Below are 19389 nucleotides of genomic sequence, written 5' to 3' on the forward strand. Positions count from 1 at the left end.
CAAATAAAGAACGAGGCTCCAGCCACTCATCAAAAATTCCCCAGTCCCTGAAAGCACAGGGATTGCAGTAAATCCGAGTGGGATGTGCGCACCTAAATTCCTTATGCTGCATTCCTGTGGACTTCCTGCTCAAGCCATTGTGAGGCATTTTCATTATTCGAAGTCACACACTTGCATCCTCCTGTTGTTGCCTAATACTTCCTTCCTCTGAGGAGCCAGTCTAATTCCTCAGGACAGTTGGAGATCACCTGAAGTGGTAAATAGGCGGTTTTACTCACTGCTCTCAACACGGACTAAACATTCAACACATCTTTGTTGCACTAAAGTCCCCCTGCTTAGTGAACATACATGTTTAAGACACCACTCTGGGTTTGCCAAGAATCCCGAAGTCTGTTTCACTATTCCTGTGGCCATCTGACGTGTGTTTACAAAGCAATTCATAACCATTTAGCAACTGTTTACCAGCAACCAATGACCACACCTGCTCAGGGCACAGAGCCCTGGCAACCAGGAGACGGTTAACAGCGACCACACACGCGGAACGTTCTTACAGGCAAATTGAGGGGCTGTGAATAAAAGATGACACCTTGGGGCTGGACAGATGGCTTAGCGGTTAAGGCGTTTGCCTGCACAGCCAAAGGACCCAGGTTCGATTCCCCAGGACCCACGTTAGTCAGATGCACAAGGGGGCGCACATGTCTGGAGTTCTTTTGCAGTAGCTGGAGGCCCGGATGTGCACCCCCCTCCCCCGCCTCTCTGCTTCTCTCACATTAAATCAATAAAATTAAAAAATAAAATTTGTATTAAATAAAAGGTGACATCTTGATGACAACCTGGAGGGAGGAAAAGTCCTCAGCAGTGAACGTCACCTCTAAACCTCACCCACAACAAACGCAGCCGAGAGGAACCCATGATGGAAACATTACAGAAATCGCCAAGACTGACTGGGGCTGATACAGTTAACACCAGCCTGGCCTTCGCTCTGCAGTCACAGGACTTCACACTGGGATTCTCGGAACAGGTAAGGGCCACTTGTTTTGGTTTCCATAATGCAAACGCAACAGTTCCGATGGAAACGTTTTTGTATAATATCTTGGATGACCTTGAGTCTAGATTTAGTCAACAAATGCTCATTGAGTTCTTTCTGTGTGCCAAGCACTAGAATAACACACAATCCTGGCCCTCGGGGGTCACAACAAGAGAGGGAGCCAGAAATGTGAACTCTGACACACTAGGAAAAGCCTAGAACAAGGGAAGGGGAAAGTGCTATTTACGGGCAACCAGGGCAAGGATGGCATTACTTTTTCCTGGGAGGGTTACAAAGCAGCAGCCCAAAGGGTAGGAGCACGATTGAAAGGTTGTGGAGACTATGAAAGCCAGCGCCACTCCCGTTTCCCAGTTGCTAGCCTGAGTTTTCTGAATTCTCCAAGGGTCTTTGTCCAAGACAAATGCAAATTAAGGCTGGAAGACCTAAAATTTGGGGAACAAGATAGTCAGATCTTGCATTTAGGAATCTAATTTTCCCTTACTTATAGGCTTTTAGTATGAATGTGCAAATTACTATGGCCCTATGGGAAGTTACATGCTTGTTACACTAATATTAGCAGTGGTTGGAATAATTATGGATATAAAATGCACATCCAGAAATAAAGGAGTTCACTGTTCTTCCTTTATGCCTGTTCTCTTCTACTTCCTTATTCTTTCTACTTGTCCGTTCTCTCAAGAAACATTATCACCCAGGCATTTCTGACTCAAGGTCATATGGTTACATAGTTACACACAATTTGAAAAATATAATACATGGGCTATTCTCAGTGCCAAATGCAGCTGCAATTATAGATTTCTCCTGGGCATGGTTTATGTTATTAAAACACGTAAATACTGTATCTACCTCAAGTTTTCCAGCTCTCTGCTGGTAGCCTTCTCTTTTTCCTTTCTCTTTCTAAAGCATCTAATTTCCTGAACAGATAGTCAATAAACTTGGCTGCAGAAGACTCACCTTTTCCCAGCATGGCCTTTGAAAGAACTTAATCTCATTCCAGTTTAAAAACAAAACTAAACAAAAACAAAAAAACTTTGTCTTCATTGAGTTTGCTTATTTCCCTGCAGGGATCTTCTAATTTTCACCTTACATTTCTGCTTTTTTCTTTTGGCTCTCACATCTAAATTTCCTAAATGAGGTCAAAATATGATGGTGAATGATGGCCTGCTATCAATCACCCTACACTGCTATAAAGGGTAATAAAACTTGTCTCAATCACCAAGAAATAAATGTCAGTAACAGTTCTGAGCTCCACTTGTCTACTTATAGATATTCTAATAAAGTAGGCAGTTTTAAAGACAACACCATTTTAATTAGAACTATGCTTCTTTTCAAATATAAATAATAAAACAAGGTGCTGTAATCTTTATTAAGAAGTACATTTTCTTTTCCAAAAAAAAATTTTTTTTTTTTAATTTGAGAGAGAGGGCGAGAACGGGAACACCAGATTCTCTAACCACTGCAAATGAACTATAAACACATGCCCCACCCTGTACATCTGGCTAATATGGGCACTGGGGAATCAAACCTGGGTCCTTAGGCTTTGCAGGCAAGCACCTTAACCACCAAGCCATCACTCCAGCCCAAGAAGAGCACTTTCGCTTTGCTGATTTCTACAGAGTGGAGACGACGCTTAGCTTGCTGAGGACCTAGGAGTTGCATACACTGGTAGAACAGCGTGGGGTGTTCTCTCCACGTTGTGATGTGCTGTGACCTCAGAGACGAAACAGACACACACAGGCATACACACACACACACAGGCACAAAGTGAACTAAAAAGTGCAAGAACATCGTTCTAGCATCCTGCCTCTGGGGGGGGGGGGGCTTCAGTAACTGGACACGCACAGGTTTGAGGAAAGATTTTCCTGTCCTGGGCACTTCATTTTAGGCCAGCATGGCTACCCTAACCTTGTAAAGAATTTTGCTGTTGGGGTGGAGAGATGGCTTAGCGGTTAAGTGCTTGCCTGTGAAGCCTGAGCTCGACTCCCCAGGACCTACGTTAGCCAGATGCACAAAGGGGCGCATGCATCTGGAGTTCCTTTGCAGTGGCTGGGGACCCTGGCGCGCCCATTCCCTCTGTATCTGCCTATTTCTCTCCCTCTCTCTCTGTCACTCTCAAATAAATAAATGAACAAAGAATATAAAAAAAAAGAACTTTGCTTTACGTGTGCAACGTTTTATCCCTCTAGGGCTCATGTTACCATATCCCCCAGTGTCAAATAAAGCTGATGTGCCCTGGCTTATGTTCCCCCTGCCAAAATTTCCACAGAATGCTTTGGCCCTGAGTGCAGATACGGGGACTGGAAGGGATCCTCACAGAGGACAGGACTCTTGGCATCAACTTCTGTGCCCAGCCTGCCCGCCCATAGCTGGAGAGCTGCGTGCAGCGTGCTGGGAAGAATGTGGAGGCAAATGGAAAGATTGCAGGGTGAACATTTTTTCCACGGGCTCTCAAGATCCAGCTCGAACTAGGTTCCTGGCAAGAAGCTGCTGGAGAAGGAAGGCCAACCCACAGCACAGAGAAGCAGGCACGGCAAGGTACCAACAGACCTCTTGGCACAAACTCACCGGGCACCTGCATCCACACTACTCCACTCCCTGGCTGTCTCTAGAATCTCATCAAAGTGCTCCCGTAAGAATCCCCCAGCAAGCAGGAAGGCAGGCGAAATAAAGACCTATTCATACACCTGGGGAAGAATGCCGGAAAACCTACCCTAGGCAAGAGCTCGGGTTCGGAGAGGAATACCATATCCACCCCTTCAATGCTGTTTCAAATGGGCACTACCCATTAGCTATCTAGAAATCTAGACCGGATGAGACCCTGTAAGAGCCGGGAACAGGATTTAACCTCTGATACCATCTTTTAAAGGAGAAAACAAACGGAAAGCCAGTGCCAGCCACAGTGCAACATAAAATGCTCACCCAGTCATTAGCAAACGTTTTAAAAACATATATTTACGTATTTTGAAGGAGGAGAGAGAGAATAGGCACTCACGGGCCTCCAGCCACTGAAAATAAAACTCCAGATGCATGTGCCACCTCGTGCATCTGCCTTGCACGGGTACTGGGGAAGGGAATGGAACCCTGGGTCTTAAGGGTTCACAGACAAGCACCAGAAGCAGCCAAGCCATCTCCCCAGCCCGCAGTCATTAGTAAACTTAAGAGTTTTATAGACTGGAGGGGGAAAAAAAATATTTATTTGGGGACACCAAGCAAGGCATTACAGAAAAGTAAGAATCAAATAACTTTGTAGGGATTGGTGCTGAGGAAACGGAACTGTCAACGAGAGTGAGGGAAGTCAGCTACGTGGTAATTAATTGTTGCGATTTCTCAGGTCCTACACTGAGGACCACGTGACATTCGCCTCGTTTTATTAATGAAGAAGTCCTGATTGGAATTAATCAGCCAGTGCCTCATTCTGGAAGGCTGCGCAGGCAGAGCAAGCTGATGGGTGGGAGCTGCTGCAGGCTGTGGGAAGCCCTCCCCATTCTTTAGAATAACAGGTATTTAGTTCCAGGGCTGCAGGCTCATGCCAAGGAGCCTCACTCCAAGCCCTGCCCGTGAACTTCAGCGCAAAGAAGCAGCTTCCAGACCCCCCAAGAGGGTAGCTCATGTTTTGTCACCAACAGTCAAAAGGCTCCTCGGTGGGTGACATGCGGACATTCAGGAGCGTGTGCGGCGTGCAGCTCGGCCTCTGCAAGGACGAATCCTTTCATCCTCCCAACTTGGGCACCCACGGGTCCCATGTGGCCGGTGACTGTCTGCGTGCACGGTTGGCTGTGTTTCTTTAAACTCGGCCTTCTCCTTAAGGAAACTCCCTGGCAAGTGAAAACAGCAGCAAAGGTAGAAGAATGCGGAGAATGCGGCTGCGGCCGGCAGCATTAGGAAGGGCAGCAATTACTCAGCCTCCCGCGTCACAGGCAGACGGCAGCGAGTGGATCCGGGCGAGTTCGGTCCTGCCTGGGCTCGGGCTGCTTCTCTCTTCGCGCTGTGTCACCCACCCACCCACTCACCCACCTCAGACCCGCGGGAGGCTGCTGTAAGAATCACTGAAGCAAATGAGAAAGGGGGAAGGAATCAGGAAGGCACGCAGGCCGCCTCAGAGGTTGGGTCTACCTTGGGCGCAGGCCAGGTCACAGTTAAGATTGCGGATATTTCATAGATGCCACTGACATTCCAATGATGATGTCTTGGGCGTCTCTAATGCGTCCCAAGGAACACAACCAGGGCAGACTTCTTGGGCTTTTCCAGCTCAGCCCTTCGGCCTACAGCACCTGGCAGAGCACCAGGTAAGACACTACCTTTCCTTCCCTGGCTCAGCAAGCACAAGGTAGTATTTGATCTCTGACCAGCACTTCGGGGTCATAAAAGCGGACCTCATGACCAAAGAATGGCCTGAAGAGCCTATCCGTTTCAGTTCCTGTTCCCTCAGGTACATGACTCTAACTCCCTTTTGACATATTAAGGTGAAATGAAGCAAAAGGGTAGTTGTGGTGATTTAAGTGACTAAGATCCAGAAATCCCCATGTTTTTCTCCTCCTTACTATGCCTCCCTCACAGGTAAGAATCTGCTGGTGTTGACCTTTCTGAGCAACCTCAAGTCCTTTCTGAGACAAGCCAGGACATAAACAAATATATTCGCACTCCTTTCATTAAGATATGGAAATCTGGGCTGTAGAGATGGCTTACTGGTTAAGGCACTTGCCTGCAAAGCCTAAGGTCCCAGGTTCGACTCTCCATATTCCACATAAGCCAGACGCAGACAGCTGGAGTTCAATTTCAGTGGCTAGAGGCCCTGGTGCACCCATTCTCTCCCCACCTCACACACGCATGAAAAAGGGCAGTCTGAGGCTGGCTGGATGGCTTAGCAGTTAAGGCCTGCAAAGCCGAAGGATCCAGGTTCAATCCCCCAGGACCCATGTAAACCAGATGCACAAGGTGGCACATTGGAGTTCCTTTGCAGTGGCTAAGGCCCTGGCGCACCCATTCTCTCTCTCTCAAATAAATAAAAATATATTTTTAAATGGCAGTCTGTTGGGCTTCCCTCAAAAAAAAATAAATAAAAAACATGTTTAAAAACACATGAAAATTTATTTGCTCTTTCATTTTTATGTCACAGGTAGTGGTGATTTTGGAAAACATATTATTATTCCCACTTTTTCAATCCATTTAGAGATCCTTCTACTTTGATTTCCAGAGATTAAGAACTGTCTAAAACCTTACCTCACTCATACCTTTAAAAAATATTACAATAAGCCAGGTGTGGTGGTGCACGCCTTTAATCTCAGTACTCGGGAAGCAGAGGTAGGAGGATCGCTGTGAGTTTGAGGCCACCCTGAGACTCCATAGTGAATTCCAGGTAAGCCTGGGCTAGAGTGAGACCCAACCTCGAAAAACAAAAAACAAACAAACAAAATAATAAAATGTCACACTCCAACTAGAATAAGTGAGATTTTTTTTTAAAGATCTGTCTCTGCAGAATGATAGATAAACACCCACTCTAAGGGGAGAAGGCACTGCTCACATGTAAGATTCTTCACTCTTGATGAGGTCTGAAGGGGGTCCAAATAATTCTTACTAACTAGTTCAGACGGAACGCCCTCAAGGCAGACTCCTCTCGCCTCTTTCTGTCAGGTCTTTTGCAATCTCAAAAAAGAGGTGTTATAATCCTCCAAGGCTTCAATACCCCCTGTTTGATCACAGCTGTGAACCGTTTTGCTGTGGCCTTTGTAAGAGGCAAGTAACTTACCTCGGAAAGACTGGCTCTGCGGGATCAGGTTTCATCCTGCCCGGCCAGAAATTCCTTTCTGTTTTGAATCCGAGATATTTGTTTATGCTTTTTGTTTTGACATGCTAAATAAGATGGGCATGGTTTCAGTTACTGCTTACAATTTTTTTATTTCTGTTGTTGTTGTTATTATTATTATTACTTAACTTTGGGATGGCCAAAATGGTTGGTTACTAAAGGTTGCTAAAACTGCCAGTTTTAAGATGCTTCAAATTCCCAGGAACTTAAACTTAGGACGTGTAAAATGACAACATCCTAAAATATAATTACCAGTTAAAATTTTCTTTCTTAACTATTCTTAAGACAAATATTCTCAGCGTGTATCGGATGGGGATGTTATGGTTGGATGTGACTAATGTGGACTTGAAAGTCGAGTCGCAGTTTTTCTCCTTTTGCCTACACGTTACATTTTTGAATACAACACCTTGGATAAAAGACAGCAGACAGTCCAATAATGATAGGTTCTAAGAGTGACTAAAAAAAAAATTTCCAGTTATAATAAGGCTTGGCTGTCAAGAAGAAAGATGAGTTATAGCTTAGATTCCAAGGATTTTTTTCTTTTCTCCCATCAAGAGCTTTCTCCTTTTTCCACGAAGTACCCATTCTTGAGAATTCTTAGCCAGTAACTACTGAATAAAAAGGATGCTCACTTCCAGGCATGAAAGAGTCAGGGTGAAGAACAAGTGGGGTTGTGGGTCCACACCCACACTAGGAACTAAGGAGGATGGAGGTGTTCTTCCTATCCCTGCAGCAGACTCGGGGTCCCCAAGATGCCAGCCCATGGCAACCCTGTGACACACACACACGCAGGGGAAAGGCAGGATGCCAGGGATGGTGACGTGTAGTCGGGGGAGGCCTTGGCCCTTGGTGTCAGGAAATCACATGTCTCTTTTTAAAATTATGAACTTGAGGGTCTGGGGAGATGGCTCAGGGCTTGCTGTGCAAATGTAAGGATCTGGCTTTGGCCCCCCATACCCATAAATGCTGGTCGGCTGTGGGTGGCCTGCTTGTAATCCCAGCACTAAGGAGGGCAGAGACAAGGGGATCCCAGGTGCCAGCTGGGTAGCCAAGACTGGCTGGACCCACACGCCCTGGGTTCAAGGGAGAGAGCCTGACTCAGAAAATAGGGTGGAGAGCAATGGAGGATGACATCCGATGTCAACCTCTGGCTTCCAAACATACGTGGTACGTGTGTTTTCGTGCACCTACATACGTGTGTGCCCATGCACACGTATACAACACACACACACACACCCCTCACATGGGCATGTGCAAAAATGTTAAAAATATGAATTTGAAATAGCTTTTGAAAATAAGAACTCAAATCATGAAATCATGCAAATGTTACATCTGGAGAAGCTCCGAAGGGGCTGGGATGTTGGGGTGCACCTCATAAGACAGCTGCACTTAGTGTGTACCCTAAGGTCCTTTTCTCTGGGACAAACATCTAAGACCAGAAACCTGTCCCTCCTTTGTAAAGGAGAAGTCCTCAAGGCAGACTTCTGAATTTATATACAGAGAAAGTGAAAGATAATGAGAAAGGATGCAAACTCGAATTAATATTAGTTATTTTAGAAAAAAAAATAGTTGATACCAAGGAGAGCATTAGCTCAAAGGTAAGTATACACCTATAACCTCACATATATGTAGAAAGATCTCTGTAATCACATGTAATATAAATTCATTGCCTTTAATACTCACTACAATGTCACTTGAAAGTAAGCTACTGATTCCATCTTCACAGCTGAGAAAACTGAACCCCAAGCAAGGTTATCTCACAGTTAAAAGCTTGAGCTAAGGGCTGGAGAGATGGCTTAGCAGTTAAGGTGCTTGCTGGCAAAAGCCAAAGGACCCAAGTTCGATTCCCCAGTATCCGTAAAGCCAGATGCACAAGGTGGTGCATGCGTCTGGAGCTCATTTGCAGCAGTGGCTAGAGGCCCCATTCCCCCCCCCCTTCTTTCTCTCTCTCTCATTCTCTCTGTGTGTGTGTGTGTGTGTGTGTGTGTGTGTGTGTGTGTGTGTGTGTGTAATTTTCTTTTAAAAACCTGAGTTAAGATGTGAACACTGGTTTGTCTATTTGTCTAGCCTCAAAGTCTATTTTCTTTTCCTTAAAATAATAATTAGAGGATTGGCATAAAGAAGAGAGGATGGGCTGGAGAGATGGCTTAGTGGTTAAGCACTTGCCTGCAAAGCCAAAGGACCCTGGTTCAAGGCTTGATTCCCCAGGACCCATGTTAGCCAGATGCACAAGGGGGCGCATTCGTCTGGAGTTTGCTTACAGTGGCTGGAAACCCTGGCGTGCCCATTCTCTCTCCCTCTCTCTGCCTCTTTCTCTCTCTGTCACTCTCAAATAAATAAACAAAAAATATTTAAAAAAAAAAAAGAAGAAAAGAGGAGAGGGCTGGAGAGATGGCTTAGTGGCTAAGTGCTTGCCTGTGAGGCCTAAGGACCCCAGTTCAAGGCTCAGTTCCCCAGGACCCACATTAGCCAGATGCACAATGGGACGCGCATCTGGAGTTTGTTTGCAGTGGTGGCTGGAAGCCCTGGCGCGCCCGTTCTCTCTCCCTCTCTCTCTGTCACTCTCAAATAAATAAGAATGAACAAAAAAAAAAAAAATTTAAAAAAAAGAAGAAAGGAGAGACGCTAGATATGAATGCGACACCATCCTCTGTATTTCTCCCCAGTGGTCAGAGTGCCATTGGGCCGCCCTCCCCTTCCTCCAACCTGCTCAGCCCCTACTACAGACTGCGGTAAATGATCCCGGCTTTGCCCATCCACCTGTGAAAACAGGCTTCCTATCTCATCCTATTTGGGCTGGAAAATAATCATTCTAAAAGCAAGTAACAGTTTTCGGGTCTTGTGTTATAAATACCCTGGCCCTACAAGAGCGGTACCCAGGGGCCGGCAACTTTGCTACGGAGAGTGTGGTCCTGGGGCCTCCGCGGCTGGCATCACCGGAGAGTCTGGAGAGTCTGTTAGACTTGCGGAACCTCAGGCTCCCCCCGAGCCCCTCCCTGGCCTGCTGAGTCAGAGCCTGCGTTCTGCTGGCTTAGGTGTGGGGATCAGAGCTCCGCACATGCCAGGCATGTGCTTCCCCACTAACTGGTGCCCCCCCCCCCCCAGCCCAAGAACCTGCACTTTTAATAAGCTCCCCAGGTGACCGTGTGCGCGTTAAAATTTCAGAAGCCCAGTTTTACAAACGGGTGTCACCACTTTATAGCACACAGACCAGACCCACAGCACATGCCCAATAAATATTTGTGGGCAGGAGGGATAGTCCTAACTTAACGGAGAAATGGGGTGACTTATAAAGAGATTAAACGGCTCAACTAGAAGGGAATGGATGGGTTAACCCTCTGGTTTTGCCTAGCCTGAATGCAGTTCAGCAGCAGGTGGGCTTGGGGTTCCAAAGGGGGCGGGGTGCTGTGCAAACAGCTTATTCCCTTGGCTCAAGACAAGACCTAAACCTGTGCTGACCATCAGTGTGACCTCTCCAAGAGCTACCAGTGAAATCTTTCCCAACGTAACATGGGGGGGGGGAGCACATTACTAATTAGGGTCAGTTTAGGTCCCCCTCCATGCCTAAGATGAAATAGCAGCCCACAGAAAAATGGCAAAGTTTACAGTTCCCCATGATGCAACACAAAGAATGTTAGATCCCCCCAAATTTACCCCAACTATGCAAATGCTGTAGTAATGATTTGGACGAGATATAACAAGCAGGCATTAGGAAGAGAGACAGCAAACAGCTTCAGAGGCCATTAGCTTAATTCACTGTATTTGTGCAGTTGGAAGACTGTAGGCGGACAAGGGACTTGAACGTGGCAACAACCGTCTCCTTTTCTAAGAGTACAAACTCCTTACTCCTAAGCAGCCCTGACTCAGGACCATGAGGGTTAGGCGGACAGTGTGACTTAACCTTGGGCTGTTCCACTCTTCCACCAAAACAAAGGTAATCCATTGTGGCTGGAGAAGTCACAAGGGCCTTTGCAACTAAGAAAAGAAAATAGGATCTTTTGGGGGGAGGTGGGGAGGAGGACAAAACAAAACTTTTCCACTTGGACCCCAAAACTTACAAAGAGTTTTTGTTTTTTTTTTTTTTTGTTTTTTTTTTTTTACCTGAGCGCCTTCTTAAATGTCGGTGTGGCCAAGCACCCTGTCTCTCCATCCAGTGGAGGGGGTCCTGTGGCAAGCACCGAGGCCTCCGTGACCTGACCAAACCAACAGGCCAGTGGAAGCCGCAGCAGAGCGGGCGGGCAAGGGAGAGCTGTTCATCAAAGACACCTCCCAGCTCACTGCCCACATTTCTGTGCCTACTGGAACATGCCAGAACAAAGAGAAAAGCACTCTGGAAAGGAAGCCTGCCACTGTGAATCACAGCTAGTAAAACGGGAAGAATGCAGGCTCCTTCTTAGATGCTGGGCAACACGTGCTGATAGGCACCAGACTACACAGGCTCTACGTAAAGAAAAGTTAGGTTCCTTTTCCCTCACGCCCAGAAAAGGGAGCTCCTCCAAACTCGGATTCACCTTTTTTTTTACCTAGCCGCTAGGGCCCGAAGTGTTCCCCTCAAGCCCGTTTATTCTTAGGAGAAACTTTACCAAGTAATCATATACCGATTCACAAATCCCTTTTGCTCAGCTTGGACTTTCATGAGAATGTCCACATTTTTTCTTTCCTTGGTCTTGCTATCTTATTGTTTATCTTGATTGAAAGAGTGTACAGAATAGAAAATACCACTGAGTGGTCCCCAGGCTTCCCATCTGCCCTCTGCCCCAGCAGAAGGCCTTGCGCACAGTAGAAAAAAAAAAAAAAATCAATGAAGGAGTGATTGATTTCTATGCGAAAGTAAGTCAAGCTTTGAAAATGCAGCTTTGGAGAGTTAGGCCTCGGATGGCGGGCTTTTGATGTGTTATTCATAGCTACTTGGCTAGTCTACCTTTTTTTTTTTTCCACAAATAATTAAATGAGCTATACTGGGTGTCTCCGAAATCCCAAAACTAGCGTGCCACCCAGATCACAGGGTATTAAGGCCTGCTGGGCCATATATCTCCCTTCCACTCCATTTCACCACCTCGCACTTTGGGCATTTACATGCTAAGACTGCCCTGTCATCTCTCTTGCTGGCACCATTTCCAGAGAGATGTTAAACACACCCACATTTTTCAGGAATTTCACAATTAATCTCTGGAATGTGTTTTGGATTATTCTTCAAAGGACAATATAGTTGAGTTGTGCTTAAGATGGATTCAGTATTTTTTGTCCTCCTCTTCATCTGTCACTCTTTAGTCCTTCCACCTAACATCTTTCTAAGGTCACGGTCTTAACTACCCCCGCCCCACTTCATAATGCCTGTTCCCTGCATCCCCCAGCATTTCATCCAGAGCCCTGGCTACGAACCAAGCCACGGAAGACAGAGAGACATGCTGCAGATCTCCACACAGTACCTGAAAACGGATGCAATGCCCGCAGGTTTAGGATCACACACTCTTCTTCATCAATTATCCTGTCTACTCACAACTGACCTACACACATATTGTCGCTTACAGATCTTCCTGGTCACTGCGAAGCAGGAATGAAGAGCAAGACTCCTCAGTAACAGTGACAATTCCGTAAGCCCAACAGTCAAAGTGAAGGTCACTGAGTCCTGTCATTTGTGTATGTGCAGGGAATAGTCGGGCCTGCAAGTTTTGTCAATATTTACTTTGGGAAGGAACTAATTACTTCCTTGTTTACTTGGACAGGTTCCTCTTCCCATCCCCTGTGAGCAGGACTTTCTATACCCTTCTGCTGGCCTCGGGCATCAAAGAGCTGACCGGGCCTTGCGGACTTTCTGAGATGCAAAAAAATGAAACCCATTACCTTTTTCTAACTTCAGTATAAAGTATTAACTTCGCCCCTCCTTGTCCTTTATTTAACTGGTTGAAATTAAAATCCACGGGCTCTTAACTTACAAGTCACAGAGCGCAAGGGTGAGCGGCCTGCACACAGGGCCGGTGCCTAGCCACCAGCTGTGGTAGGTTGGCTGGTCCAGCTGGTATCTGGGGACTCACCTTAGCTCCCCACTCACTTCCTTCCAAAAGTGTCCATCACCACCACTGTCCGATTGTCTCCAGGTGACAAGTAAAGAAACTCCATGGAAACAGTCCAGGAACACAATCCTGTTTTTGCTGTATGTGGCCATTATACACACCAAGTTATCTTCACTGGGGGGGGGGGGGACACACCGAACTTGGGGGGGGCGGACACGGGGCTGGTGGAGGAAGAGCTAGGACAGCTGGGAGAATTGCGTCCTGAATGAAGCAGCTCTTAAATGAAGGTGGTTTAAAAAAAAAATGGAAAATTAAGTTCCATCAAGACTGAGACCAGTGAGTAAATAACTATTCACTTCAGAAAAAGAACGTGTGCTTCCCTGCAGGCAGGTACCTGCGTCTATCACAACAGGGTCCTCAAAGCACAGCCTCTCAGGAATGTCCACTTGGGTCCTCACCACTCTGTCTGCCCAATGTCAAATTCAAGCTATCCTCTTCCTTGATTATCTCCCAGACAAATGGGCACTCGGCTGCTTCCCCTTGTCCCACCCTTAGAATAATGTATTCATCCTCCCAGAAGAAAAAAAAAAATGGCCCTCATTCCCTTGGTTCAAAATACTGTTCTCACTGTCCAATCAAAACATTCTTTCTACACCATCTCACTTCATTAGTTTTCAAAGCTCTGATCCTCCAAAGAGATCTCCCATCCAGACTTCTTTCCCAAGGGGGAGGGGGTTAGAAGGCAAAGTTGCTTCTTTGGCTTGTAGGTGATTTCCCTGGAGACAGCAGCCCAGCCAAGAAAACAACCCAGCTAGGATTCTGCAATGGGCAACAGGAAGCTCACCAGTTGAATGAGACAGGAAAGGGAATGGCCCCCTCCCAAGGGCCACAAGACACTGTTTCAAAACGGAGAGGATACAACACAGAAAGCTTTGGGTAGCTGGCTCCATGCTCAAGTTTTTAAATGCACTTAGTCAAAAGGAAGAAGATTAGATCAGGGTTTATGTAATAACAATTTCAACTCTGCTGAGAAGAAATTCAAGTGTAACTCTCATGTGATTCACAGGACACAACTTATCACATTATCTAGTCTTGCAGAGAAGTTTTTTCTTCATGGTTCTTCCTACAGATAATAAAAAGTCCCCAAACAATCCTAAGAGCTCACTAGGGAGTCAGGGTGCCTTAAAAACCTAAGGCGGAGAGCAAGAAGTTCAAAGGTGTCCACCTTGGCCCATGGCCTATCTAACTCACTTGTGAACTGCAGTTAAAAGCATGTTTTCTTTTTTTCTTGCAAGGCTAATGCAGGAATGACAAAAATTATTGCAAATAACAACATAGTATGTATATAAATCATACCATCAAAAGCAGGTACATTCGTCACAGTAAAATTTCCATACCAAGAAATACTTTTTCTCAGTCTCCAACTAAGTAAGCTTTCAAAAGACTGTTTCATTAACAGATACAACCAGTAGGGGTCATTTTAGTGCAAAAATTGCAGCACTAGAGACAACATGAATAAAATGGATCGATTGCTATTCATGTGAGTTATGATAATCACACACGTGGGCCTCTGAATAAAAATGGAAACACTGGCCATTGAGAAATTTCGTACAACGTAGCAGAAAACAAAACGGTGGCACCTTCTAGATAATTAGTGACAGGTAAAGATGCCTCTAATTCTTAAAGAAAGAAAAGATTTCTCAGTTAACCTATGCTTTCTATGCATCTTATAGTTTGTGAAAATGTCTGGAATTACTTAGGCATGCAGTTTAAAATATCTGCCTAAATCCAACCACGACATCATGTCGGAAGACACTTGTCATTTTTTACCTTGGCTTCATGAATTGAGAATGCAACTTGACTGCTGCTTTTTTTTGGGGGGGGGGAGGCGTTGGAAGAGCCCTCCCTGAGCACACGATTTTGGTAGCTGAAAACAGACCTGCTAAGTGAAATGTGTTTCTAGAGAACCCTAAGTGAAACACAATCCTGTCAAGAAACACGTCGAGGCATTTTGAAGGCAACCACGAAGTGCATGGGGTGTCACCAGAAGAAAGGAGGGGCAAGAGGGACGCACCACCAAGGACTGAAAGGCTCACCACCGCGGCCCAAGCCCCTGATTACTGGAGGTGCTGGGCGAGCGCTGCCTTCACCAGAAACGCATGAAGCAAGAGCTATGGTTAGCAGCATCCTCAGAGCCTCCCACAGTCCTTCCCAGTCCCGCCACACTCCACCAAGCTGTGCGTTCTCTGCAAGACAGGCTGGGTCAAGTTTTGCATTCCAAGCAGCAGGGTTCAAAGACGCATCTTTCAACCTAAGTCATTCAGAACCACCACCAACACCCCTCCAAAAAAAAAAAAAAAAAAAAAAAAATCAAACATTGAAACTGTATCAGTCCATCTGATGGCCAGGTTTTTTTATTATTATTATTTTCTCCCAGAGGTAGGAAACAAGCCATATGATAAAGGGGAACCAAGAGCGTGCCCCCCCCCCTTCCTCCCTCACTCCCTCCGGTATTTTGGGCAAATGAGATCTTGCAAGCAAGCAATATCCTACAGGTGCAGAGGAGCACCACCTCCCTCCACCCCAAGAGTTCCCTTCACTCATTACTGCCCACTAGCTTCCACACCTGGAAGGCCTCCCCGATTTTCCACAACTGTAATAACCCTTTAAAAAAAAAACGGGTAAAAATAAATACGTGTTTTCAAAGCATAGCGTTTTAATAGGCCCATTTTTATCCTTAAGGCGCACGCACGCGCGCGCACACCCACACAAGGGTGCTTCAGTTACAAACCCTTCCCAGCTCCCCAGCAGGCCCCTAGCAAAGGGCATGTGCCCCGTCAGTCTCTTATCCCACCACGCCTCCAGAAATACGGCTGTAGGAGATGTGCACGCGCGCACAGGACGCCCCGGGAGCACCGTGGGGCCCCAGCAGCAGCCCGAGTAGGGAATCTCACTTTTAACTGGCGCTCACTTGAGTCCTGCCTATCAGCTCCTAAATAAAAAAGAGCCACCAGACCCAGCACCCCCACCCCTCTGGCCTGACACACAGACGGAAGCCCACACGCACCCCACGGATGGAGCTTCCCCAAGGACGGAGGTTCCGCTACCAAACCTCTCCCTCCGTCACGCTCCACTGGGGGGAGAAGAGGGGGGGCATGGAGATGCCAGACTACCTCCTCCTCCGCCGCCGCCACCACCACGCTGTCAAACAAAACAAAAACGAAGACACTGGCGACACCACTTGGGAACAAACGGGTGTCGGATCTCCTCGGGTGGAGAGCAGCAACTTTTCATCCCCAGGTGCAACCTCCCCCCCACCCCACGCCCCCAACCCTCCCCCCCTCTTCTGGACAGAAAGCCTTTGACCGTTTTCAATAGGGAAATAAATGAGTAACCACCACCGTGCGTAACTTTGCCTGGGCTGACATATTCCGGAGCTGAAATTGATTTATTACGCGGAGGAGGAGGGAGGAAGGAGGCAGAGGAAGAGCGCAAAGAAAAAAAAAATCCCTAGAGTTCCCCCCCCCCCGGGGAGGTTGGGGTGTGTGTGAGCTGGAGTGGAGAATGGTCTCCACCCCGGGAAGCGGACTGCTGCGTGCAGAATCCCCGAGCCACACTGCGCTATGATGCGGGCTGGGCGGGCTCCTACCCTGACCGCCCGCCCCGGGGGCTCCAGCGCGCCGGCCTCCGCAGTGCCCAACCTCCCCCTCCCCAGAGCCGCGCGCGGGGGACCCCCAGCTCGGGACGGCCACCCAGCCCAAGCCGGGACCGCCACACGTGTGCGTGTGTCTGCGGAACCGAGTGTGTGGCAGGGGGCGATCCGGCACCCCGCAGCCCCCCCCCCCACACACACACCCGCGACGTGCAATTGCGCGCACCGCGGCTTCGGCATGGGCGCCAGGGAAGGCATCCTCCCCGGAGGGGTGGGGAGCCGTGGTCCCGTCTCTTCCCGGGGTGCCCCGTCTCCCTCAGCCCCGGGGGATAGGGAGGGAGGGTGAGAGTCTCCGTGAAACTTTGTTGGAGCCAGCCCGCTCCCAGGGGGACGGGGGCGGCACGCGTGGGGGCGGGCACACCGTACCTTCGCAGACGCCCACTTCGTACTCGGTGATGGAGTCGCCATTGAGCGGGGGGCGGATGACACAGCGAAGCCCCCGGTCGCAAGCCCCGTGGAGCCCGTAGGCTCCGCCGCAGCTCTCGTTCCTCTGGCGGGCACACATGTAGCAGCAACCGCACACTCCCTGCACGATGCTCCCCGGGCAGCTGCGGGGTTCCTCGCACTTGGACTCGTCGCAGGGCAGGCAGACCAGCGCCCGGGTCCCCGAGCGCGCCAGCAGCAGCAACAGTGCCAGCAGCGAGACCAGGAGGTGCCCGCAGCCGGCCAGCCCCCTACCCCCCGTCACCAAGTACATCCTCCTGGGCCGCCGCCGCCTTTAAGCAGCCGGGCCGGGAGCGCGGCGGGCGCCCTCCCCTGCGCGGGGCACACGCGCCGCCGCCGTCGCCGCGCACCCCGCAGCCCCGAGCGAGGTCCCGGCCGCCGCCCCTCCTCGGGGGCCTCCCCGGGGGTGCGCTTCCCCTCGCGGGGCCAGGCCCCCCGCCGTCCCCGCCGCCGCCGCCCCTGCGGGCCGCGCGCACCCGGAGCTCACGAGCGCTGGCGCCAGCGGCAGCGGTGGCTCCCCCTCCTCCTCCTCCTCCTCCTCCCGGGAGGGAGGGGAATTTAAAAAAAAAAAAAAAAAAGAAAGAAAGAAAGAAAAGAAAAAAAAAAGTTTCCTCCCGGCAGCTCCGGTTCAACCCAAAACTTCTGGCGGTGGTGGCGGCTGCGCTGGTCTCCCGCCCGAACTGGCGGCGCCTCCGGGTCCTGGTCCTCTCTCCTCCTTCTCCTCCTCCTCCGCCGCCGCCGCCTGCTCCGATCGGCCGGTGGAGACCGAGCGGCGCAGCCTCGGGGGCCGGTGCCCGCCTCCCCAGCCGCCGAGTGGGCGCGGTGGCGCAGCGACGAGCTCCAAGGCGTCCGCTCTGTGCGCCCGGCTCGCCCCACTCCTGCGCCGATCCTCGGGGCGCTAGTTTATGGCTCGAGCCTCCGCCGCTCGGGTAGCGCCCTCCCCCATCCTACCTCATCCCCCCCCCCTCCTCCTCCTCCTCCTCCTGCTCCAGCCCTCGCCCACCCCCTTCCGCGCCGCGCGCAGCCCATTGGCTGAGCACCCCATCCCTCCCCCTCGCCTCGCCTCGCCTCCCGGCGGCCTGGCCCTTCCTCCCTCCACGCCTCCTCCTCCTCCTCCTCCTCCTCCTCCCCCTCCCCCTCCTCCCCCTCTCCTTCCTCCAGCAGCCCTGGGCTCACCGAGCCAGCCACGGCGGCCGCGCAGCTCCTCCGCTCCCGGGCTCCACGGACGCGCTGCGGCTCCGGCTCCGGACGCACCAGCGAGAGGGCAGCGGAGTCCCGAGCGCACGTCTGCACCGAGCGGCCAACCTGGAAAGCGCCGAGGGCCCAGGCCGATGCACCTCCCCGGGCAGAGGAGGGGGAGGATTGAGTTTGGAGAAGGTCGAGGGACATCGCGCCCTCCCCAGTCGCCCCCGGAAGATCCTGGGTTGGGGAGATGGCTGCGACCTCAGCTGGGCCCCAGCGAAGGGGAAGCAAATGCGTCGAACCTCCGCAAACTGGACGAGAATCCACCGTCCACTCGAGCTGGGGAATAAGACTTTGTGGAAAAAAAATAAATAAAATAAAATAAAAATAAATAAAGATATTATGTAATGGAGTCTCGGGAGCTCTTGGGAGATCTCCAGCGAAACTGCTTTAAATGGTGCTGGGTACAATATTCTGTTGTATACTGTTGGGGACGATTGTAGCTTGAGTTGAATAGTAACTGTCCACGTTCTGTACGTTTTGTGGCCCTGTCTGTGCCGAGGTGCCGTATTATAGGAGGGAGTGACTGGAAAGTCACGGAGCTGAACCCTTCTCTCTGGAGTAAGGCTGAATGTTGGCTTACTACAAGTCTTGACATGATGCCGCACCGGTAGTGCTCATGAATCCTTAATGCCATGTGACATTGCCATTTTGTGTTTCAAGCTCACGGGCAAAAGGATGTGGGCTTTCATACCACCCACCCCCGCGCGCCCTTTTTCTTCTCTTTTCTTTTCTTTTTTATCGTGAATGTGCTAATAAAAAATAAAAGCTGTATGGTGAACTATGCTTTGTGATGAACCAGGAAGCTACCGAAGGGATGCAGAGTGCGTCTTGTGGAGATTGTTTCTCTTCTGGGGGCTTTCAGCAAAGGTTGTCCCAATGATGCCTTTTGATGATTAATCAAGAGAGAACCCATGGTCATTTCATTGTATCAATAACGGCCCGCCACTCACTGGAGCATAAATAAAATGGATGATTGGCTAAAGTAACTTGGGTCGTTATGAAAAACAAGCCTGGTCCTGGGGCAGGTGTGAAGTGGGCAGTGGGCTTGGCTGTCCAAGATGGTCTTGCTGCGGAAAGGTGTGGCGGCCACTTGGATCAGGGCCATCATGACTAATGGACCAAACGT

General features: G+C 49.4%; 1 protein-coding gene across 1 annotated transcript in view; it reads right to left on the reverse strand.

Annotated features, from left to right (window-relative positions):
- Positions 1–17286, reverse strand: part of Crim1 (cysteine rich transmembrane BMP regulator 1) — a 208539-nt gene extending 191253 nt beyond the window's left edge. Inside the window, exon 1 of the mRNA XM_004660099.3 lies at positions 16941–17286. Within this exon, the coding sequence (XP_004660156.2) occupies positions 16941–17271 (331 nt within the window). The 5' untranslated portion in view covers positions 17272–17286. The remainder of the gene's footprint in view (positions 1–16940) is intronic.
- Between the last annotated feature and the right edge of the window lie 2103 nt (positions 17287–19389).

The sequence above is a fragment of the Jaculus jaculus genome, chromosome 18 (genome assembly GCF_020740685.1).
Source record: "Jaculus jaculus isolate mJacJac1 chromosome 18, mJacJac1.mat.Y.cur, whole genome shotgun sequence".
Taxonomy (NCBI): domain Eukaryota; kingdom Metazoa; phylum Chordata; class Mammalia; order Rodentia; family Dipodidae; genus Jaculus; species Jaculus jaculus.